The sequence below is a fragment of the Cetorhinus maximus genome, chromosome 26, assembly GCF_964194155.1.
Source record: "Cetorhinus maximus chromosome 26, sCetMax3.hap1.1, whole genome shotgun sequence".
Lineage (NCBI taxonomy): Eukaryota > Metazoa > Chordata > Chondrichthyes > Lamniformes > Cetorhinidae > Cetorhinus > Cetorhinus maximus.
In genome coordinates this window covers 18,579,287-18,604,435 of record NC_135904.1, presented here as the reverse complement: position 1 = coordinate 18,604,435, position 25,149 = coordinate 18,579,287, and the positions used below count along the sequence as shown (strand labels likewise).

At 43.3% G+C, this 25,149-nt stretch overlaps 1 protein-coding gene across 1 annotated transcript in view; it reads right to left on the bottom strand.

The window, feature by feature from the left end:
- The window catches only part of nnt2 (nicotinamide nucleotide transhydrogenase 2), an 82,964-nt gene that overhangs the window by 22,878 nt on the left and 34,937 nt on the right, over positions 1-25,149 (bottom strand). The window contains exons 8-19 of the mRNA XM_078530245.1: positions 23,097-23,230; positions 22,776-22,967; positions 20,116-20,269; positions 18,377-18,538; positions 17,318-17,428; positions 16,285-16,430; positions 14,463-14,658; positions 6,323-6,556; positions 4,747-4,907; positions 3,533-3,712; positions 2,513-2,672; positions 731-812 (exon numbers count right to left, since the gene is read on the bottom strand). Coding sequence (XP_078386371.1) covers positions 731-812; positions 2,513-2,672; positions 3,533-3,712; positions 4,747-4,907; positions 6,323-6,556; positions 14,463-14,658; positions 16,285-16,430; positions 17,318-17,428; positions 18,377-18,538; positions 20,116-20,269; positions 22,776-22,967; positions 23,097-23,230 — 1,912 coding nt within the window. The remainder of the gene's footprint in view (positions 1-730; positions 813-2,512; positions 2,673-3,532; positions 3,713-4,746; positions 4,908-6,322; positions 6,557-14,462; positions 14,659-16,284; positions 16,431-17,317; positions 17,429-18,376; positions 18,539-20,115; positions 20,270-22,775; positions 22,968-23,096; positions 23,231-25,149) is intronic.

The window sequence follows — 25,149 nt, the reverse complement described above, 5'->3', positions numbered from 1 at the left end:
TAAATTGGTTTGTTTCCTTGAATATACTGGCAACATTACTTGTTGGAATGAAAGAACTGGCTTGTTCCATCACGAAGATTGTTTAGTTGACTTCAGAAGTGTTCATTTCTTTTTGGACATCTGTTGTTGTATTTTTAACATCTATTCAATTAAGTATTATGTCGGTTACCCAGAAAGCTTAAATCAAGGGTTGAAAGCAGGAATACGGAATAGTATGTGCCATGCACACTCCACTCAGTTCGATCTAATGGTACAGCGCTATTGTCACCCCCTCCACGATCCTGTCCCCCAACAGGCCAACATCCCTGCCAGTAGAGTCAGTTTACTGGCTGCCCAATATTGCGCCGACACGGAGCTATCAAGCTGCAACGGGGCATATCTATTGGACTCGTGCAGCTTTCTGGCAGCATGTTAATGAAGGCCGGTCGTCCAAATGAACTGGACCTCCTGCCAGATGTATCGGGCAGCTGGCCAGCATGCGGCGCGGATTCCTTTAGCAGTGTTTTGAATGTCCAATGACTGGCTAACCGGTACGGTAGTGTCGTGGTGGTATGGGTTAGCAATCCAGAGGTGGCAAGTTCAAATCTGACTATGGCAGGTTGGGCAACTGAATTCAATAATTCTGCTCATTTGTGGACTGGCACCTGAAAACTAACTATGGAATTAGCCAATCAATTTCTGTCCATAATGAAAACTGTAATACAATGTTGGAGAAAAATCAAGACCTTACCTGACCTGCTTCCCATATTCAACAAGCATCTTCACCATATCAGCTATTGGGTACTGAGCTTTTGCAGCACATAAGCCCCAGCCTGTATTATAGAATAAATTGAGGACAAATTAAATTATTGCTTTGATGACTGGTGACAGTTTAGGGCACAACAGCATAAATTTTTACTACTAGCATCAGTGTTTGCCTGGGTTTAATCCCAGTATTAAAATGAATTCTTTTTGGTCACATATTTGCTGACAGGCTAAGTAGCCACATTGAAAATTGCTACTAGATTTAATATTCAATGGAGATTGCTGCTGCCCGCCTCAAAATAATCAATTTTATTTAATCAGCTAGATTTTTAGGAAAACCCCAAACTCCAATTCTTTAATAATAAATTTCGGATGTTAACTTTAGGTGGCAATTACTAAACCAATTCCCACTTGGGCTATCACCAGGGCACTGTAAAATTTCTATGAATTCAGTAAGAGATCGCAACCCCAGCAGGAACTTTGCTGCAACTGCTGCTTTTTAGTTCAATTGCTAGCTCCTGAGTAAACTGAGAGATGTAGTGATACCAATGCTTCTACTATGCCACTTGTTCTTATACAGAAATGACCTGGTAATGGGATAAGGTGGGAACAGTGTGAGAATAGTGACTTCTAAAATGGAATTTTTTTGGAATGGAAATATGTGTGGTGCACAGTGGGGAAGAAGGTGCTAAGTAGAGTAGCCATCGCTACATGTAAATAAACTTTAAAGCAAAATAGACTAAACTAAAGCAAAAACATAGCATGGGTACTGTGATATATCATTCCTATAAAATGAGAGTTTCCAGCACCAGTTTTTGAATTGGGTGAACAGATCCAAGTACCTCATTTGTGGGAGGATCAGAATCTCAGCGCTTGAGAAAAAGATGAGACTTTTCATCTCTTTCCTCATTTTAATAGCCCTTTGCTTGCCTATTTGCATCACCATACTCTGTTCAGATGTAGCACACCCTTGGGCAATAGCTCTCCTATGTCACAGGGAGGAAGAGAAACTTAAGACTTTGAGAGGAATAGAACAGGCAGTTTCAGACAAAAGATAAGGGGCTATCTGACAGGCAAAGAGAGATAGGCAAGATGACAATCAAATAACGTATTAATTACACCAACCAGTGTTTACACGTTGAGGGCAAGATTAGTAACGTGGACACCAAATTAGTGCCCAATATTATTACAGAAAATATTTTATCACTAGCGAGGTGGAATAGAGCAATAAATGGACAAATTTCTGGTGTCACAATTTGCATCTTCTGGTAACCAATTCTCCTGACAGTGAAAACTGTTTCTCCCCATTTATTCTGTTAAAGCCCTTCATAATTTTGCCATCTAATCAAAAAAATGTTTTGCTTATTGCTTTTCCACTGAGTCAAGGGAATTATGATGATAATATAATTATGCAGATTCTGATAAGTTAACGGTTCATAAAATGTTGATTATATTACCAGTTTTCACATTTACCTTTATTTTACTCCATAATCACTATTATCACTGACGATTTATCTCTAAAGAAATGCTAACCTACAATTGTAGGACTTCTGAACTGAAGTAAAGTTAAAAGAAATAGTCCATATATTTTTATTTTATTTTTCTAAACAAAAAACAAATATATTTTAATTAATGACAAATTCATACAATATGAATAATTATTTTCAGACATGGTCATATTTTAATAAACAGATAGAAATACCTGTTTCTAGCTTTGGTGGTTAAAATCTCCCATGAGTTACAAACCACTGATTCCAGAAACTCTTACCTGGGGTAATGATGATGGAGTTGGCCTCTTTGATCATTTCAATAGCCTGATCCACATTAACTTCAGTGTGAGTTCCAACAATTTCCATGGGTTTGCCTTTGCCAGTGGATGATGTTCCATATCCTCCCAAGATAACATTGGGTAGTGAGCGATTCATAGCCTTAAGTGTAAAGCAGCCAGGTAACTTAAATATTCAGTGTACTGAAGATACTAAAGTAGATAGAAAGCAAAGGAGTTTCATACTGGCTCAGTGGTTTCTTGTGGCTGACTATTAAATGACTGGATTTCCTCTTTTGTAATACTTTCTATTTAAGTTATATTTTGTAATTGGTTGGTGGTACAAAGCTACTGAGGACCCTTGGAAGGCCACAACAGTCTTCCACATGTGAACAAAAATCAAATTTCAGAGATTTTGTAAGCATAACGGGCACTGACTTTTTGCATATTTTTACGAAAAGTAGATTTTGCAGAACTGAACAAGCCATTGGATCATAAATATCTGTTTATGTATTTGTGCTCAAGGTGAGAAACATAGACCCATTTTTCAGTTTATTATGTAACAAGACAGTTTGCTAAGTTTTATCAACCCAGCAGCCAAAAATTAAATTGTTGAAATTCGGCGCAATGGTGACAAATAGATCTGAAAGATGGTATGAGCTTTTATAGATGTTCCTGCACTTCAGTAGACACCAATGCTTCACATCAGGTTAAGTATATATAATTTAGAGATGCTTCCCAAACAATTCATTGTGACAGGTATCTGTAAGAAAACTGGTTGGATCCATTCTTCACAAGCAAGCAATCTACAAGGCATTGTAAGATTGGAACTATTAAATGTAGCTCGATGAAGAAACATTTTAAATTTTAATAAAGTTATTTATGAATATTTTTGATTCAAAATGGAAATCTGTCGAAATCAAAAGCGACTTCCACATAAAAATTCTCCAAACGCCCTCAAAGTTTAAATCCATAATTTGGAAGCAGCATCATTCCAAGGCTTTCTTTAAAGAAATACCTTACCACACACATGATGTAAGAGAGGATAGCACCGGAAGATCCAATCAGAGCACCAACAATGGTCATTAAATTGTTGTCCAACAGAAAACCTTCTGCACACAAGGCCCAACCAGAATAACTGTTCAACACAGTGATCACGACAGGCATGTCAGCTCCACCAATGGCAGCTGTGAGAGTCACTCCCTAGGCAAAAAAACAGGTTACAACAGTGTTATAACGCAGTAATATTCCTCACTACTAAATTTCTTTGATATATACAGGCAATGAATATTGCTGTGACCTGTAACTAGAACAGTGACTAGCATTGAATAGAGTCAGAAAACAAAACTGCAACTTGCTAACACATTGTTCAAGTTAGAATTTCAAAAACTGTACTTTATAATTTATTGCTGTTAAATATCGTCAAATCAGTTGACAATTAGATTTCATATTTTCGCAGTTTGCAAGATCTACAGACTAAGGCAGGCTAGTTGGATTACTTTTGTTCATCTGTTCAGAAAGACAATCAATGATACTTGGTTCCCTGAATGTCTCTAAGATTTTTGCCTGCGCTACCCCAGTCCAGAAGTCTATTCCAAATTTTGAACATTCCTTGTGAAGAAATTCTTCCTGGCAACAGTTCTAAACTCACTTGTTGCCATTTGAACCCATGCCTCTTATTCTATTTCATTTTGAGCAGTATATCTAGAGAATTGCTTTATTTTCAAAGCTGAAGGGTCATCTTGGTTTCTCCAATCATCATTTGACCACTTGACAGCTTTCTGACTTTTCTGTGAACCTCTTTGTTTTGTAATGGAGACCCTGATGTTACAAAGGGCAAGTCTTCTAGAGCATCTACATTTTTGACTAACCTGCTCTAACTTACCCTCTTGATTTGGGCATGTACTTCAATCTTCTGTTTGCATCGTTGATTGCTGCTCTAGATAACTTGTGAGATATAAAGGGTGGTGCTTGCTGACACCTAGGCTACTTTCATGGAATGATATTGGTTTATCAATTCTTCCAGTTTAAAAAGGTCTTACAGTTTTAACCCAAGAAACCCAGGGAGAATGATAAAGCATTGAGGAAATATTGAATATATTTTACATGCAATGGATGACAGGGTCTTATACCTGTCTTGTGTAAAATCAACGACAGTGCTATTTTTTCCCCCCAAATACAGTTAACGAGACATCATCATATTAGTTCATTCACAAATAGATTTAAGCTTTTCATACCATGATTGTTGACAAAGCAGAGACACTTAATAGGCAGGTCATGCCTGTGGTATAACTGGGATCCAGCATAAATGGCACTATTCCACCCACTGAGGCTGCTAGCAAACCTGCATTTAGGTAGTGCCGTCCAGGTAACATAAGTGGAGCGGAGTTCAGTAGGCCTGTAAGAAAGAAGTGAACTTTAGCTATTCACTGGTAAGTAGGTTAAAATAATCATTTTACTGAAATGGCTTTTAGTTAATCAGGTTTAAAGCAAATTGGAAGCATTTGAGATTGTTTTTAAAATGTGAATTTTGAAAATAAAAATCAATATAGGGTCTACAATAACAATGATCTTCAGTTTGTAGTTAGCAGTCACATATCTCTCCTTCTATTACCCTGCCGCCCCCCCACACACACAAATTAAACTTTGAGGGGAGCAGATGTGAGGGTAAAGTCCATACCATTACTTATGTGACTTCACCTGCAATAGATACATCACTTTTTAATCCCTAAGGCTGCAGCTTTTTCCAAATCCCTCCATATTTTTAATAATTTTTTAAATTCCTAGGGTTAAGCAGCATGAGCTACCTCATATGCTGTCTGGAAATCTTGGCAGCTCCATCGCTCAAGGCTAGCTTACAAAAATATCGCTGCTTTAAATTAAAAAAAACCTTTTGTGTGTCCAATCACTTTGCTGACCCTCTAAATACATGTATTGTTTTCCAGAATTTGACTGTGCACTTTCCCTCCGAAGTGCAGGGCTTTTCTCCCCCCACCAAGTAGCAGACAGTTATGGAGCTTAAATTCTCATGGGGGAAAGTTTTCCCTCTGTTGGGTGTGTGGGGGAGGGGGAGGAGTGCAGGAGCGGGCGCGGGCAGGCATGGCGCCCGTCAGGAAGCGTTATGCGTTCCCTGTGCGGATGGGAGGGGATTACCTCAGCCGAGAGTGCGCTCTTTCGTGCACGGAAGAGCACCCTGATCTCTCTGAGGCTAAGTGCTGCCTCAGGGAGATCGGCTCCAAATTTAAAAATGTTAAGCAAATGATAGCAACATTTCCCTGACATGTCCCCTCGTGTGACACTGTCACGAGTTGGGACATGCCCATCGCTTTTACTGAAACCTTCATTAAGTATTTTAAAGCCCTCATGAAACCTCATCCCGCCCGTGGATGAGGTTTCATACTTTTTCTTAAGCCCACCAGGGCTCCCGGCCTGCCCGCCAACTCTAAGGCTGGACGAGCAGGTCCACTAACGAGGTTAAGTACTTTTTAAATGGCCTCAATATGCTGTTGACAGGTCGGCGGGCGCGAAGCTGACTCGACTGTGCCCCCGCCGACCAGAAAATCCTCCCCATGAGTTCGGACCGGCAATAAAATTACTTTATATTTGGGGGTGCACCAGCTGTTGGTGCTTGATAACATTAAAATTATTATAATTCATAGAATTGATATACAACATATTATTAACCAGTGCATTTAGTTTCTTGACTATTAAAGTATTGAAAATTAGACTGCATTCATAAAGATTGAACCTCGATGTTTTAGCAACAAGGTAGTTTAGTACAATCAGTTCTAGAAAGTAAAAGCAAAACATTACCTTGTAACTTTCCATAAGCCACCAGGGAACCGCTAAATGTCACACCACCGATATACGTGCCCAAATAAGCCACAGTCTTAATAAGATTTGCTGCTGGATTTGCATCAAGATGTGGGTACTCAATCATATACTCAGCAACGCAGGTGAGAACTGCTGCCAAACCAACCAAACTGTGAAAGGCAGCGACCAGCTGAGGAAGATCCGATATTTCGATGCGTTTGGCGATGGTGAGACCTAATAGACAAGAATGCCATTTAGAATCAAACAGGAAATATAAAGTCAGAGTAAACAAGGATGCAGGTTTCTTTCCTCCATTCACCTCAAGCATGATAAGGAGACAACCAGATCCAACCATTCGTCTGTAAGCAAATGACTTCACTTATATACTTTTGAGGTTTGGCAAGGTTATATTTATTACCCATCTCGATTTGCCTCGATGACAATTAAAGGGCTGAGTTTTACTGTGGGCTTTTGAGCCCTGATGTCAGACTGAAAAGTGGGTCAGACTGAAAAGCCTACACCTTCAATTTTACCGCAGGGGCAGCCTTGTGAACCTGAAGGGTTCCTGATGCTGCCGGCTCAATCGGAAGGCAGGCTGCCCTCGAGCCGAAGCAGCCCCACTGGGAGAGGTGAATACTGCTGGGGCAGGTAGGAGGCCTCAAGGCACCTCAAAATGAAAGCAGCCTCAGACAGGTATATCAAAATTAAAATTTAGGGGGTTGAGGGCAGTTGATCCCTCGGGATGGAGGGGAACCCCCCCCAATCCCTCCGGGGAAGTTTTGTTGAGGCCGCGGGGGTGCTTTCCCAGTCCACACCCTTCTTGAGCCATGGAGCCTCCAGCTCCAATGATGCAACACTCCCCCCCGCCCCCAACCCAACCTGCCACAGAGAGGCCACCTCAAGAAGCCAGCAGCCTCTCCACGTGGCTAGAGAGCTATGCCACCATCAGCAAAATGTCAGCAGCCCCATTAAATGGCCCGTAACTGGACTCTAAATTATGCAAATTGGCTGCACGCCTACATGAAATGGGCAGCTGATCGTAGTCAACCGCCTGCCCACCACTGGGAAACTCCCCTCGCAGTGGGACAGCAATGGGGAGCAGTCCCGGTGTCGCTCTCTGCTGCTTTACTGCATCCACCCCATCTGCCTCCACTTCTCTCAACCAGGGGGCTAGTAAAATTCAGCCCTAAGAGTCAAGGCCACAATGGGCAAAGGTGTTCACTGCCCTCAAAGATCAATAAATATTTACACATTATGCTATCTGTGATTGGCAGCACAAGCAGAATTCTTTGCTTCTTACCACTGTATCATTAACTCTAGAATCCCCTCCAAAGACTCATCCTTGCCCTCCTCCTCTTCCTCATCAACATGCTACCCTTTAGCAGCTTCAACCAATATGTAGCAGGTTCCACATCTACACTAATGACACTGAGCTCTACCTTTCAAGCACCCTACGTACAGCAACAGCGTGTATGTGTGTGTCTGTATGCATGTGCATGTCTCTCTCTATCTTTCAGTTTTGTCCCCATCTTATTGAACAACACATCTTATCCCTGGCCCTATAGCTTTCTTCAACAGGATGACAGATTATGTGCGAGAATCATGAGTGGATTACTCTGTCTTGTTTTTCACCTGCCCTGTTGGGAAGCGATGGTGGGTGCAGACTTTGGTATCCCATGGCAACACCACCAGTTGATGGACCTGGATTTTGCAGACGACATCACCTAGCCAAAGAATTGTACGCGCTACAAGGCATGACCACCAGTCTCGAAAGTAGTGGAGCCAAGATTGGTCTACACATCAGCTGCGCAAAGATCAAGACAATGATGACTAGATGGCAACAAGGCTTTCACATCACCATTGGGCAACAAAACATAAGGGTGCTGACCACTTCCTTGTTAGCTGTGCTGCTTCTTAGCCAGGGGTGTTGTAGAGGTCAATATCCACACAAGGATGGGCAAAGCAGCATTGGTCTTCCAACTGCTCCACACAATCTGGTCATCCAACACCGTCAACATGGCTATGAAGCTGCGACTCTACGTGCCCATAGTAGTAGCAACTGCAATCTATGCCAGCAAGGCATGGAAGAGAACAGCAACGGTGTCACATAAATTGGACATCTTTCAAGAGCGCTGCCTATGTAAGATCCTGGGCACCACATGGATAGTCAGCATCACTAATGAAGAAGGACTGGTCAGAGATGCCTGGGGGACATCTTGATGGAGAAATGATGGAGACTGGCAGGACATGTACAGGGTGGCAGTAGAATGGACACCACCAGGAGAAAGAAGACCGGGTCAGCTAAAGAAGAACTGGTGAAGTACCTTTAAGGTGGACCTCCAAGAGCAGGACACCACCTGGGCTGAAGCAGAGATTGCGATGGACTGGGGCTGGTGGCGAAGTCTTGCTGCCCACTGTTCCACATGGGACCGGAGGAACTTAGCCTAAAATAAGTTAGGAAGCATTTGAGTTCCACAGATTGCTTCTCTTCAGCAGTGTGACCATGTCCAATATTTCAACACATGATGAATTGTACTATCAATGCATGTCTCATTATTCCAATGTATATCAGCACACCATCTCCTGGTTTCAAGCACTGTGTGAGCTGTATGTAGGTTAAAATTGTACATTCATCTCTCTTCTATGGTTTTCTGATTTGTCTACCTGGCCTCATGATGTATCGAAGACACACTGCAAGGCTCTGCTGCTCTTCTTACTTGGCGCAGGGTCTCATTGCCTCCCTGCGTGTCCTGAGCTGTTGTAAATTATTGCTACACTGACTACCACTCATTTCACTGCGAGATATGTGGGTGGGGGAGAGGAGCAGTGGAAGGTAGGGACAAATGAAAATTGTGGGAATGGTGGGGGGGAAGCGAGGGAAAAGGTAAGTGAAATGAGGTAAAGAAAAACTTAGAACCAATGGAAAAAAAAAACTACAATTAAGGAGAGCAGAACAGAAAACAAAGCAGGTGCAAATTGGGTTTGATGGACCCACTGCTGCTGATATCCTGGGTACAGATTCTCAAGTAGGTTATGGAACCCTGAGCCCTCCAAGTATGTCTTCAATTCTGTTTTCAGGAACGTACATCAGTAATGGAACTCATATGTGAATGATATTTGAATTCTAATACTGATGACCTCGTGCTAACCTATCCCCATGTAACTGTCTGGATCGTGCCTGCACTTCTGCCGGCTGCACTGAATTTTGCTCTGTACGATTGGGAGTTTGGGAACGGTGGGGGATTAAACTGTTACCTTGCATAAAACACCAAAAATACATTTCATAACACTGATATACAAAGTGACATTTTCACAATGGTATTTTCCAAAAAGCTGGAGGCTAAAGTATTGGGTTTCTAATGGATGCAAGTATTGGGTTTCTAATGGATGCAAGTATTGGGTTTCTAATGGATGCAAGCACATGCTGTATTTCTGTCATCGGTACTCCTGTTGCATAAACTGGCCTGGATAGTGAACTTTTACAAGACTCTTGGGCTCCTTTAAAAATCATTACAGCTAGTCAATAATAATTACCACGAGGGAGAGTTTCAGAACAATTATACTATCTCAACAAGCAGTCCAAGGGACAAAGTTTCTTAGTGAAGCATCCTGGTTACAAAAAGCAGGCTGCTTACGCGATTGTTCCAATGAGGGAAACATCCTGGCACATTGGTAGGAATTAATGAATTGGTGCCTGGACAAAATATTTTTTTTTAAGCCAGATATTCTTTCAGCAACATGCACATTAAAAGATAGGCACCATGTTAATATAGAAGATTATCTCTTCTGCTCACATTTATTTTTATGCATCTGATCTTGCTCCCAAATCGCCAAAATAAAAATTCTACATTCTAAAATAATTGGAGTGATGTTTAAAGTCCATGTCAATCGTGCGTAGTGAGAATTACAAACTTATTCTGCTGCTGAATTATTTTGTGAGGTCACCATGGTTGAGTTTTAATGTTTGGTTAGTATGATGTATGAGCCCTTCTCAAAATACTGTCTCAACACTGGAATGTACTTTGTGTGCTGATCAGGATAAGGATGTTAATCCTGGGAAGTGGAACACCTCCCATTTAAAGCACCTATTTTCAGCATCGAGCACCACCAAGAGGAGACACGGCACAATCAAGTGCAGAATAAAGCTCCTTCCACTATGTTATTAAAGGTGCCTTATGGCCTGCTGACATCTGACAGCCAGAGTTGCAAAATTGTGCTGGATTTTATCCCAGGTGTACAGCATACTGCAGGGTAAAGCCCTTGAGCAATGAAACTTTGGTTACAAAACTCACTACAATGTTAACAAAGATATGGTGATCCTAAATCTGAGCTGATACGACCTGGCCTTTTATAATTCATTAAGAAGCACAATACAAAGGGCAGAATTTCTCTCTCGTCGGGTGGGTGTGCGCCCAGCCCGAACAAGCGTAAAATGACGTGCGATGACATCGGGCGAGTGCCCCAACGTCATCGCGCGATATTTCGGTCGGCGGGCGCGCGGAGTCGGCAGCACACCTGCCGACCATTAAGCGGCCTGTTAAGACCCTCGATCATTTAATTGAATAGAATTTTTCACTGCCTGTCCGGCTGTTCGGTTGGCGGGCGGGCAAAAAAAGGCCAAGCGGCCTTTACATTTTTGGTGAAACCTCATCCACCGGCGAGATGAGGTTTTGACCAGTGACTTTAAAAAAATAAAAACTTTTTAAAAGCCTATTTATCACGTCCTTGCTCATTTGGCAGAGTCACATGAGGGATCATGTTCTCATGGTTTTAAATATCTTTATTTTTATGCTTAAAGATCTTCAGCTCCCTGAGGCAGCTCTGTGCCTCGGGGAGCTTTTAGTGCGCGCACCCGCGAACTTCAGGGCTTGCGCTCCTCCCGCCCCCACCCCAGCAGCGCTGCAGCGTGCGTTTTACGCTGGCTGGCTGTTAATTGGCCGGCCAGCGTGAAAGCACAGTCAGGGGCCGATAACGGTCGGCAGTCCGTTTCCTGACCGCTCCCAGGCCCACTGATCCCGCCCACCCGCCAAAGGCAACATTCAGGCCATGGTTTTAAAATCAGCTATGGCTATCAGATTCCTCATTGAACTTGAAATGTACATAAGGTTTTCAAGCATAGAGCCACTCATCCCTAACTCATTTGTAACAGTTCATCTATGACCAACATACATGACCAATCCACCACCTGTTTCAATGAGTCCTTAGGCATCATTTCATTGTTGTATAAAAGGTAAAGTGTCAAATAATTGTTCCATCTGCTGTGGACTATGTAGGTAATACAAATAAAATAATACACAATTGTCACTGTGGCCTACTAAGTACATAGCAAATATTGCTAAAGACTTTTTTGTTAGGTTTTCTGACCAACAGCACCCCCTATAGCTAAAGGTTTGAAAATCACTAATACTCTGGCACTGCTCTATCCACCTAGACCTACCATAACAAACATTATAGGTGTCATTTTACAGGAGTTTTCATCTATTTTAATTAATGGAATACAAACTTACCCCTTATTTTTCCAACAAGTACCTCAAGTCTGCATACAGTCCCCTCTAATGTATAAAAAAAATCATCTTGCCTCATCTTTCACATTTATATGCTACACATCAACTATGTCATTGACAAAGCAAGGACCATTTTCCATATCTACTATAACAACAAACAGCTATATTTCTCTGCCTTCTCCATTGATTCTAAGGCCGTTGTAAAATTATCCCATTGTCTGCCTTGTCATTTAAACTTGGATGAGTCCAAATTTCGTCCAGCTTAATGCTGCAAAATTCAATGCCATCTTTGTGATGCCTGTCAGTATCGACAAACCAAACATCTGCATAAAGTTCTGGCTTCCATTGCCCCCTACCTTTAGCATGTTCCACTTTCTTCTCTCGCCCTGAATTTACTTTGGGAGCTTACACTCATCCATCTCTGCACTGACCCTTTTCTCTTCCAATTTCAGTTTATCCTCATCTCTTCTGATCAAACAGTGGTGGGGGTCAGCCTTTCAGTCACTGTGTTCCTACTCTCTGAATCGTTGGGCAGAATTTAATGCCACCCCCCCCCCCCGGCCAAGACAGGTCTGGCGGCAGTAGGCCATTTGATCAGGCAGGAGGGTGGCAGGTGGGAACCATGCCACCTTCTTGCCGCTGTCCCAATTTAAGCCTAGGACAGGCAATCTCGTGGACGGCCTTCTTGCCCAGCCATCAACTGAAGCCCTTACTGAACAATTAGGGCCCACTTGAGGGCCTCATCCTGCCGTGGCTGGTATTCAACCAGTGACAGGTAGGGGGCTCACCATGCAGGAAGCCTGAAAAGCAAACCCTGTCAGGGTTACTTAAGAGCTTCTGGAAGGGTCCCTTGTTCAAAGACATTCAGTGCCTGATCAAGGGGCCCGGCCCCAGTAAGGGATGGGCTACCTCACTGAGAGCGCACCCCTGCCCTTGCTGCCAAAACCTCTCTCCAGCCTCCCTCATGACCCCCACATCGTGACCCCCATTACTCAGCCGAGGCCTGGGACCCTGGTGATCCTGCCATCAGCTGGCCCCAACCCGACCTTGGCTAAAGAGTCAAGGGGGTAGCCCACCCACAACCTCAACAGCTGCCCCGCAGCGTTAATGCTGTGAGCAGCGTTAATTGCTTTAAAGCAAGACTTCAGCCCCCTTTTCAGGAGGAAGTCCTGAGCTTTCTGCTATCGGGCAATTGGCTGACAGCTCTGTAGCCCCCAGCACCACCAGCTAGGGGCAGTGGCCTTTGCTGGGACCACAGGCAGCCCCCATGTGCCGAAGAGCTCAGGCTAAATCCAAGTGTTGCCAGTCTCACGAGGAGGGGAAGGGGGTAGGGGGCCGAGATCAAGGGGTCGGGGGGGAGGATGACCTCGAGGGTGATGGTTGCCTCTGATGAGCCCAGAGGGCATGCAAAGGAGGTTCTCCGCCAACAACACCCCTTTGCCCAATGCCAGCCTGCGCAGCTAAAGCTGCTGCGCTTCCTACATGGTGTTGGCCTCCCACTGCCGTGGGTTAAATAAAACACCCATGGGGGTGGGGTGAGGCCCTTAAGCGGCCACTAACTGGTCACCTAAGGACCTCCCCCGCACCCCTGTAAAATCTCAGACAAGGTGGAGCCAGTAAAAGGCCACCCGCTATATTTCACATGCCACCTCCTCCACCCCTCCTTCAAACCCACCAAGGGGGGAGCGTAAAATCCAGCTCTGGGTCTTGGTTTAATATCTTATCTGAAAGATGGCACCTCTGACAATGCAATGGCCCCTCAGCACAGCACTGGAGTGTCAGCTTTGAGTTTTATGCTGAAGACCTGGAGTGGGACTTGAACCCAGAACCTTGCGATTCAGAGGCTAGTGTGCTACCAACTGAGCACAAATTCAGAACAAAACTGTCTGGGCAACGGAATACATTCTTACTTTGAGATGATTAACGGTAAATTGTTAAAGCAGTTTTACGGCTTTCACAATATTACCCATCATTGGGATGGGTGTTTATTGCCCTTCATATAGTTCACTCAATCTATTTTATCACCTGATGAGAGGGTTTGCCAGGTTTCACTCTGTGCCTCAGTAGGAAAGTTAATGTCCAGGATATCTGCCTTGCAACCCACATTATTCACCTTAGTCTGGATTCTTTCCTCAACATGGCACATACATAGTTCCAGCAGCTCAAGGTTCCTCCTGTTTTACGCAGCATTTAATTGTAAACATATCCCTGTGACTATTGATCTTGATCTTAAACAAACAATCATTTGACTTTTAAGAAGGTCGATCAGGTGGCTAAGCAACGTATTTAAGCTGAGCTATAGCCGCCGGATAAACGTTGCCCAATTTACTTGACACGCAGGCATTCTCGTCTGTGGAACGTTCCAGAATTATGCCTCTGTCTATTTTTCCCTTTTATGACTTTATGCTTTCACTCTATAAAACTAACACCACTTTTAAGGAACCTATTCACCAACAGATCAAAAAAATCTGGAGGGTTGTGAGCCAAGCTGTTACAGGCAGATAGAGAACAAACAGTCCTGGGATCTAAGAACCCTCGAGCCATTTTGCGTAGAATTCAATGCTGAAGATATTCCAAGTTAATCTGCACTAGATACATTGTGTCGATGGCCGTATTAGCCAGATTTGCTTGCTCACCTATGGTTCCACCCATTGCCATGGCAGAAGACATCTGACCCAGAAGCTCTGGCGAGGGTTTAATTGCGCCTAGGGTGGCAGCCAAACCACCAGCTACACCAATCATACCCAGCGCATTTCCCAATCTGGATGTTTTTTGTGCAGAGAGTCCTGCCAATGCTCCAACGCAGCACAGGCCTGAACCAAGGTACACCATCTGCAACAGCAACACATTTATTACTTTGCAACAATAAATTTCAACATGTTACCAACATTGGCTCAGCTACAATTTAATGCCCATCGAAATATTAAACACCATATTTCAAACTTTAAAAGTTAATTAAAAAGGGTTAAACATTTTTTTCCAATGAAGTACAGCAAAACTGAATTTGTTTCCCAATTCAACTTAGAAATACCTTGTACTATAAAATAAGGATTCTGCTTTACATTTAGCTATTTTTTATAACTATTATTTAAATGCAGTTATTCATTTATTTCTTCACATATTGTGGGTAAGCCAAGTGGATATTATGGAAAAATGAAATAATATGTCGCTATAAAAGACTTCTAAGTGCTTCAAAAAGTGGTTCACTTATCCCATGGCCTTGATATATAGTTGTGCTCCCCCAGCCTTTAAGCACTATCATTATTAATTGCTGTCCAGAAATGTTTTGGCCTGGTTTTCACTTATTGCCATAGAATGGGGAAGACTTATGAGCTGGCTTGACAGGCTTTTTCTGTGTTGGCCATGCATATAATTAATTTTACCCTTCTTGGATTTTATTAGCCCTTCAGAATGCTTGAAAGCCAGAATCGATAATTAAAACTGCTCACCTCAGGATGCCTGGGCTTTGCTTAGGCATATCAGAAATTTTAGGATTGATACAAGGGATCACTTTCACCTGATTCAGAGATCAGGTCTGGTACTCCTTTTCTTAAAACCAAGTCCTGGGTAGTGCCCAATATAAACAATAAATCATGAATACATAGCATCTTGTGTTAAAAAGAGAACCCAGGTGCTTCAAAGAGGTGTAAGGAATATCATTGCCAAGCCCGATAGAGGGATAAGGCGAGGTGACTAAAAATCTGCTCAGGCATAGGGGTTTTGAGAAAGTTTAAAAGCTTAGCATTTACAAGTTGACAGCTAACCATTAAATTGATAACTTGAATTTTGGATCCATTTTTAACTTTCAACTATTGTTACATGAGAGTTGTTAGCAATTGGAAAGTGTAAAATCCCTTTATAGGTGTTAAATTCCACCAACTTGCCCCTTCAGCACAACTTGCCTTTTCACTCTCAGCATCAGAATGATGAATGAAAAGGACAAATGGAATAGCATATCAACTTATTATTCACATCACTGTTAGCCAATATAAACAATTTCATCAAATAATGGGTCAGGGTGTTGGAGGGAGTTAAATTTCCTCTGGTGTACACTGCTTAATGCATTCATGTGAAATCCCTTCACATGCTCTTTAAAGTAGATGCTAAACTGCTTAAAACAAATGTGTTGATGACCGTTTTTTTTTAAAAAAGCCCATAAAAGTAACTTTGAGCAAATGTACTAACAATGCACAGAGGAAATTAAACCCCATGTTGTTTGAATTTTTAAGAATATAATGCCACAATTTATATTAAAAAAGATACTTATGATTGAAAAAAAAAAATTAAGCCAATTAGGGGGCAAGGTAAAATTAGTGCGAAATTATAAGGAAGTGGCAGCCTGTGATCCCAAAGGCAGGAAACACAAATAATTGAACTTAATAATTCAAGCATGTTTTCATCTTTACTTGAGAAAAAAGAACTGGAATGGTAAGTAAACAGAGAGGAAATAGCCTCAACCTGCTCTATGTTGTATCCACTGGCCAAAGAAGCACCGTAGCCACCAACAAATGCTGCCGCTGGTAGCGCGTACAGATAGTTGTACTCAGGTGGATCTGTGGGACGCTTAAACATATCCAACATCCTCTGGGTAATAAGGAAACCGCCTGAAATTAAAAAGGTGCATGTCCAAACATTCTTTACTTCACTGCAAAAAACCTAAATCAAATTGATCTAACAAGAATGTCCAATCAACAAGAGTGAAAAACATCAATGTCAATTTATAAGTTTAAAGCACCCATTCCCACCCAAAATCAGTTTAAAATGAGTAACTCCCAAACATGAGGAAATGAAATTGCTTGGTCAATGTTTATACGGTGAATGGCACTGCTTTTCCGATCAGCTCAATGGCACGCGTGGAGGCGCTAATCCTTAAAGGAGAGACTTGACAAGCTGCTCAGTGAAAAGGGCATGATGGCATTTTAGGGAGTGTGGGAGTTTAGGTTCGGACCACCTTACTGCTGGGTCACAGGTAAAGCTTGGGCCCTCCTCACCTGAAAACGGAATGTTAATAAAAAGGACTCCAGGACCACCTCAAAAATTAGTAAAGAATATTGGGGGTTGAGCTGGAACGGTGTTCGCTCAGCCCCACTGAGAAACATAGGACATAAATTTCCCTGGGAAAAGAAAAGATAGATTCTAATGTGGGCAAGGCAGGGGTGGGGGTGGGGGGGGGCTCGAATGATTTGCAGGTTTCAAAAAAAAACGTGATGAAAGAACAAACTGCAATCATTGCTCATTCAGCAATTAAAACTATGGAGAAACTCATTCGCCAGCTCTTTCCCTCCCCTCAGCAATGCTAACATTTTACAAGCTTCAGCATTAGTTTCATCTGTGCGAGCTGACCACGTTAGAACGTAACACAGTGGGGGAAAGGAAACTGAATCCCATCAATTAATATAGCCAGGTGGATAGACGTGTTGAGTCCCAAATCAGCAGCTCATCTTCACTTGTACAAGTAACGGTAGCATCCTAACACTGCCATACAACTTACCTGCTATATTAACCGATGATATAAAAGCAGCCAGTAGGGCTAGTGTTTGAGGAACAGATGATGGTAAGAAACTTCCTCCCATTAGGACTAGACCACCTACAGCTGTAAGGCCTGAAGAGTGCACAGAAACACAAGAGCAAATTACACAGCGAAGGGAAATAGGCTTTTTAAAAATCTGTTTTCCTCTCTTTCTGCTTTATTGAAATAACTTTCAAGGCCAATACAGTCTTTCAATTACATTTCTACAAAATTTTGACAATGGTGGTTTACAAAGTTATATTTTACTGGAGCAAAATTTACGATTACTGAAGGTGGTTCCACATTTCAACACATTTTTGTAGTACCCGAGTAGAAAGCTTTATTTTTTAATTACTACTTATAAGTGGACCAGTGCACGGAGACGTTTAGCCTCCGCGTTCACGTTAGCAGATGCTGTCATCACTCCCGATCAAGCCTTGTCGGAAGCCAGGCCCACAATTTCCACAGCTAAAGTGAAAATAAATTTGGCTCCATTCAATTGCTTAAGTGGCAAACCTTATGGCCTCTCACTAGGCTGATAATAGTATTAACTTTTAATACTAAGTCTCAATAGGTCAAGCCATTATACAAAGTCCATCAGCAGTGGGAACGTACTGATTTCATTCAATGTGAAAGTGCTTGTAGAATGACAGGACAGGAGTCCGCTCCTACACTCCACTAATGTTAAGTCAGAGGTAAGCATAGGCAAGGAGCCTCGTAGTCAACAGTCTGGTGATTGGTTAAGTGTCAGTGAGGGAGACTAGGGACAGGACACTCAATTCTTGTGCTGTAGAGCCTAGTGAAAGTAAAATCAGAGATGTAACTTTAATAAAAAGCACACATTCCACAGAAAAAAAAACTTTCTAGGAATTTATACATTTACACACTCAGGTTTGCAGGTTATTTCACGTAAATAATTTCGAAAAGCAAGACATGCAAAAGCTGAGATAAATACATCCAGATCGGAGAACATTTCCTTGCACTTCATAGAGGTTGTGCCAATACGTTACAATTCTGAGTGTGACTTTGCAAAATTCTTACCCGAGATGGCATTCGTCACTGACATTAGTGGTGAATGCAGAGCTGGAGTGACGCCCCACACTGTGTGATATCCCACCAGGCCCGCTAGACCGAAGGTTGTAACCATCTGAGTGAAGGCAGGATTTGGGGAGCTTATTCCTAACCCGAGAACTCCAGCCAAACCTGTGAATCAACATTGGTTAGTGCTACTTCCGCAATAAAACTTGATAAGACACTTAATTATTGTTAGCATGAAGCACATGTTTATATTTTTCTAACGGAACCAAACGAACTGGGTATTCACCGTGGAGGCAGGAAAAGAGAAGCTGGGTTTATTTTCAGGCCAGAAAACCAGTGGGAAACTGGTTAAAGATTTTCAGTTGGGTGAGCCCTTAGCCGGCATGCAGGTAGGTTCACTGTCCAGCTAAGGGCAGCAGACAAGTTCTGAGAGACAGGGGCGGGAGGCCCACTCAGAGGTCTTCCAGCTTCAATGCAGCACCCAGCTGCAGTACAAAGTAACCAGGAGGGCACTTCAGCAAGGTGGTGCCCCCTGAGCCACTCTTTAGAAACTTTGAAACAAAAAAAGCAGCCATTGGGTGGGGGTGCAGGGAAATCCCTCTCGACAGGGTGGGGTCTATGGCTGTATTCCCACCCATGGAGGCAGGAGAGTTTTTCAGCCTGCCAAGAGCACCCCCATCTCCTGCCGGGTGCCTGTCTACAGGCAACTGATCTGACCTCCCCCACCCCACCAGTTTTCCAGGCTCTGAAATGAAGCTAATTGCCTTCCTGCCTCATGGGGGAGGGGCAGCCTTGTCCAGTGCTCGAATTCACCTCTCCCGAAATGGCCGGCACCATCAAGAATGACACCGTCCTTTCTCGGGGGCCCTGCCCCACTTCTCTTCCCACCTTCGGAGCCCCTGAAAATTCAGCCCAATAAATCAATCATCTTAAACAAAAAAGTGCTATGATAGGATTAGCACACACTTATTATCAATAATCTTAAATAAATTGAATTACTTTGATCTGATTAAGGAAACTATGGGAATTTGATTTACACAGTACAAGATGATAATTAAAGAGCAACAAACAAGTCAGTTGCTGTTTGCAGAACATCTTGCCCAAGGTCATATTCCTCTGAAAATGTGTGACCTTATCTGATCTTAGAGGCTAAGCAGTGTCACTTGGACGGGGGGTCCAGATAGGAATGTCACAGCACAGCAGAAACCAGCAGGGAGGGTTGCCATGATTGCTCGTCACTCATCCATGGTCCTGTCCACTGCCACGTGGTATTGGAGTGGGAATGGAATCCACAAGCACCAAGGCAACAAAATTTCGATCGAGCTCACGTTAAACTTCCCTCTAAATTAAAAGCAAAATGCTGCGGATGCTGGAAATCTGAAATAAAAACAGAAAATGCTGGAAAAACTCAGGAGGTCTGGGGGGGGCATCTGTGGAGAGAGAAACAGAGTTAATGTTTCCAGTCAAACGTAGCTCATCTTCGAAGTTCCAAAGAAGAGTCATATTGGACTGGAAAGATGAACTCTGCTTCTCTCTCCACAGGCGCTGACAGACCTGTTGAGTCTTTGATGCATTTTCTGTTTCTATTTTAAACTTCTTTCTGTTTGATTGGATCCCAGCTAGATTATAGTTCATTGGCGCCCTTTGAAAAGGGATTTTTTGCCCAGTGACACTGGAGAAATTCGGCATCAATTTTATTGGTCCAATTAAAAAGCAAGCGTTTTTTTCCCCTTTGGCCTTACCTGTTGTATAGATACCAGCAGAAGTCATCGTCTTTCTGAAGGGAGAAACCATGGCTTCCTTTTCTGCTTCAAGTTCTGTCACTGATTTGTGTTTAACAGGTGCACTTACTGGAACAGTTAAGGGTTGAGGTGCTGGAAATAAATTCTTGCCTTCCTGCGTGCAATGGTGGAAAGTGTTAAGCTTCATAATTTCATCACTTTTATTAAATGAAGAATGATTTAGCTCTCACTTCTAATTTGAAGTTTCTTAGTCAAGGAGTACACAATCAATTGAACGATTCAACTTCTGTTGGTACAAATTTGTGCAGAAAATTTGCACTCATATAGCATCTTTAACATAAAGCTCATCACTGAAGCAATAATCAGTTGAAAATTGACCTTGAGCCAATGGAGGTATTAGGAGGGGGAGACAGAGACACAAAATTTGGTCAGAGAAGAGCTTTTTTAGGGAGTGTCTTAAAGAACGACAAAGGAGAGGCAGAGGTTTAGGGAGGAAATTCCAGAGCTTAGCATCTGGGTAGCTGATGGCACTGCCAGCAATGGTGCAGAGGAACACAGGGTTCTTGGAGGGTTGTAGGGCTGCAGGAAGTTACAGAGATAGGGAAACCATGAGGGTATTTGATTATGTGAATGAGAATTTAAAAACTCTAGGGGTGTAATCATCCCAGAATTGCACTAAGTGCAGTAGCGGGTGTGAAAAACGGGGGTTTTGCCAGCCAACCGCAATGGCGGGTTTTTGCACCGTACCATCTGCCTCCCGTCTCAGTAATTATGCAGCCACAGGAAACATGTCATCTTGCTGGTGGGCGGCCTCTGAATTGCCCGCCATGCCACTACCTCACCGTTTCCTCATTCTGGGCGCCATATTTAAATGGCAGCCGCGCACAGTCCTCAACGCCTGCAGCCCAGGACTGCTCCAGTGAAGACACGGCCCTGAAAGCTGAGAAGAGTTCAGTGACCTGTCACTGGAATGCCTTTGGGAGGTCCACCGTGATACCCCCCACTCTTGCTCTGGCCGCAGGAGGTCCAGCAAGCTCACCACTCCGGCTTGGGAGGTGATGGCCGTGGTGGTCAGTGCCAACGCTGCACAGAAGAGATTGGCCATCCAGTGCAGAAAGAGGATGAGTGATCTCATTCGTGCCGCCAGGGTAAAGCAACCATCTCATCACTCTAAACTCACACACTCACAAGCCCATCACACATTCACTGGCATCTCAATCACCACCAGCTCAAGGGAAATCACCATTCAGTCTCTCTCACACACCCTCGCATCTCCATGTGGCCTCATCTCCTCTGGAGACTGCCTCCTCAGCCCTCACCATCTTGAGACCACTTGCACAGATCTACATGTTCCCCCTACACACACCCTGAGATACCCATCCCCCTTCCCCAGTACAGCCTTCATCCTGCAGCCTCTTCCCTTGCCTGAAGCCATTTCCCCCCCTTCCCCAAACAAGCCCTAGCCCTGCAGCCATTGAAAAGCCACCCCCGCCTTACGGCTGGTCTGGTAGGTAGAGAGCTGCCTGTGAGCCCCCCTATAGGTGATGTGGGGCTGCTTATGAAGTCTGGCACTGATCACCGCGAGCACTGCCCGAAGCAAGGTAGGCAAAAAAAAAATCCTCGAAATCCCAAGCGAGGCGTAGCCTGCCAGTTGCACATGACGGCAATCAGGGCTTATAATGAGATGCTGAAGTATTGAAATTAGGTTCCTGACGTGCTGTGGTGACAAACGCGGTCTGCCATTGACGTACGATCACAAACTGGTTTTACGACAGCGTAAAACCAATTTTTGGCCTTCTCGCCATATTGTCCACTCACGCCGCCAAACATGCCCGCCGCCAACAGGAGCAGAAAATTCGGGCCTAGATGCTGGTGGGCCACTAAGCCAATGTACGCCAGCAAGAATGACTTGATGTGGGTTAGGATAGAGGCACCAGCATTTTGATGAGTTACAGTTTACAGAGGACGAGGGAGCTGGCCAGGAGAGTATTGGAGCAGTCAACTCTGGAGGTGGCAAACGTCTGGATGAGGGTTTCAGCAGGTTATGCAAGGGCAGAGACAGGGCAATGTTACTAGATGAAAGTAGGCGGACTCCAAGTTGGAGATGTTAAGGAGCCCGAGGCTGAGTTCGGGGTCAAATAGGATGTTGAGATTGTGAACAGTTTCACCCAAAACGCAAAGAGATCCATATGGTGCAACTCACCAAAATGCTCACCGTCATGTTGGCTAGCACCCACAAATACATTTTCTTTCTCATTTCAACCATTAAAAACTTCCTCATTTCCTCCAGTATTGTGATAATTTACTAGCAACTATCCCTCCTGATTTTACAGTTCCCCTCCAATTTTTAGTGGGAATCTGGATTGAAACAGGATTCATTTAAATATGAAGACACGGAGCAGCAGTTGCCAGCAACGCACTAACATGTTGCTGCTCCTTGTAAAAAGGACTGATAGTGTGTGAACATTAAGTGGGTTATCCCAACACTGCACAGCCCAACTACACCTCATTTTTAATGAAAATGACAAAATTAAAATACAAGTTAATATTTTACGTTACATAACACGAGGTTTTAACCCTTTTCACTTGTGTACTCAAATTCTGCCTGACGTCTTTCAGAATAAATTCGAAACGGGGATCTGTGTAACAAGAACACCCACCTGCATTACTAAAGTGCCTCGGATAACATGATCAACCGTTCCATAGCCAAATTCCTCCTTTGGCTCAAAGTAAAAGTATTCTTTGTCAGGGCTGATTGCCTTCAACAGCTTTAAAACATTGTTCGAGTACAGGCTACTGGCCTGTGTGGCCATTCTGCTCGGCAGATCTGTATAACCTATGTGGGTCACACCCTAACAGATGAGAGGAGCGAGTTAACAAAGACAAGTCGGAATTCACAAAAATAAAATTAGACTGTATTCTTTGTCAACGAACATAAATGGCAACAACAAAAACAAAACTTCTAAGAGTCTTTTACTCACCCTATGTACATAAACTTCTTCAGGTTTTGTTGTTGCTATATTTCCACCAGCTTCAGCAGCAAGATCAACAATAACTGAGCCATCCTTCATTGTTTCCACCATCTCCTTGGTGATAAGGATTGGTGCACGTCTTCCTGTAGATGCGCACAAACAAAAGATTGTACAAGTATGAGCAAAGTGGGTCACCCTTCCTTCTTAGGACATAAGAACATAAGCAAGAGGAACAGGAGTGGACCATTTGGCCCCTCCAGCCTGCTCCACCATTCAATAAGATCGTGGCTGACCACTTAGGACTGAGATGAGGAGAAACTTCTTCACCCAGTGAGTGGTGAGCCTGTGGAATCCGTTACCACAGAAAATAGTTGAGACCAAAACATTGTATGCTTTCAAGAAGGAGTTAGATATAGCTCTAGGGGCGGAAGGGATCAAAGGGTATGGGGAGAAAGCAGGAGCAGGCTATTGAATTGGATGATCAGCCATGATCATAATGAATGGCGGAGCAGGCTCGAAGGGCCGAATGGCCTACTCCTGCACCTAGTTTCTATCTTCTTGTGTTTCGATTTTCACATTGCCATCTAACCCCGATAACCTTTAATTCCCTTGCCTAACAAGAATCTATCTACCTCTGCCTTAAAAATATTCAATGACACCGCCTCCACCATCTTCTGAGTTAGAGAATTCCAAAGTCACACAACCCTCAGAAAAAATTTCTCCTCATCTCTGTCCTAAAAGAGCAACCCCTTAATTTAAAACAGTGCTCCCTAGTTTTGGACTTACCCACAAGGAGAAACATCCTTTCAATGTCAACCTTGTCAAGGACGTTCAGGATCTCGTATACTTCAATCAAATCACCCCTCACTCTTCTAAACTCCTGTGGAAACAAGCCCAGTCTGTCCAACCTTTCCTCATAAGACAACCCACTCATTCCAGGTATCAATCTAGTAAACCTCCCTTGAACCGCCTCCAATGCATTTACATCCTTCCTTAAATAAGGAGGCCAAAGCTGCACAAAGTATTTGAGGTGCAGTCTCACCAATGCTCTGTATAACTGAAGCATAACATCCTTACTTTTATGTTCAATCCCTCTCGGAATAAAGGATAGCATTCCATCAGCCTTCTTAATTACATGCTGTACCTGCATACTAACTTTTTGTGACTCATGTACTAGAACACCTAGATCCCTCTGCACCTCAAAATTATGCAGCCATTCTCCATTTAAGTAATACTCTGCTTTTTTGTCCTTCTCGCCAAAGAGAAAAACTTCACATTTTCCCACATTAAACTCCATTTGCCAGATCGTTGCCCACTCACTCAACCTATCTATATCCATCTGCAACCTCCTTATGTCCTCTACACAACATACTTCCCTACCTATCTTTGTGTCATCTGCAAACTTAGCTACCATGTCTTCACTCCCCTCATCTAAGTCATTGATGTAAATCGTAAAAAGTTGAGGCCCCAGCACAGACCCCTGTGGGATCCACTCGTCACATCCTGCCAATCAGAAAAAGACCCATTTATGCATACTGTCTGCTTTCTACCAGCCAGCCAATCTTCTATCCATGCTAATATGTTACCCCCTACACCATGCGCTTTTATTTTCTTTAATAATCTTTGATGTGGCACCTTATCAAATGCCTTCTGGAAATCAAGTAATTACATCTACAGGCTCCCTTTTTATCCATAGCTCATGTTATTCCTTCAAAAAAAACTTCAAGAAATTGGTTAAACATGATTTTCCTTTCACAAAACCATGCTGACTCTTACCTGTTGCCTTGAGCTTTTCTAAGTGCCCAGCTATAAGCTCCTTAATGATCGATTCTAATAACTTCCCCACAACAGACGTCAAGCTAGCTGTCCTATAGTTTCCTGTTTTCTGCCTCCCTCCCTTCTTGAATAGAGGGGTTATATATGCTACTTTCCAATCTGATGGAACCCTTCCAGAATCTAGCGAATTTTGGAAAATTAACACCAGCGCTTCGACTACCTCAATAGCCACCTCTTTTAAGACCCTAGGATGTAGTCCATCAGGACCCGGAGACTTGCCAGCCTG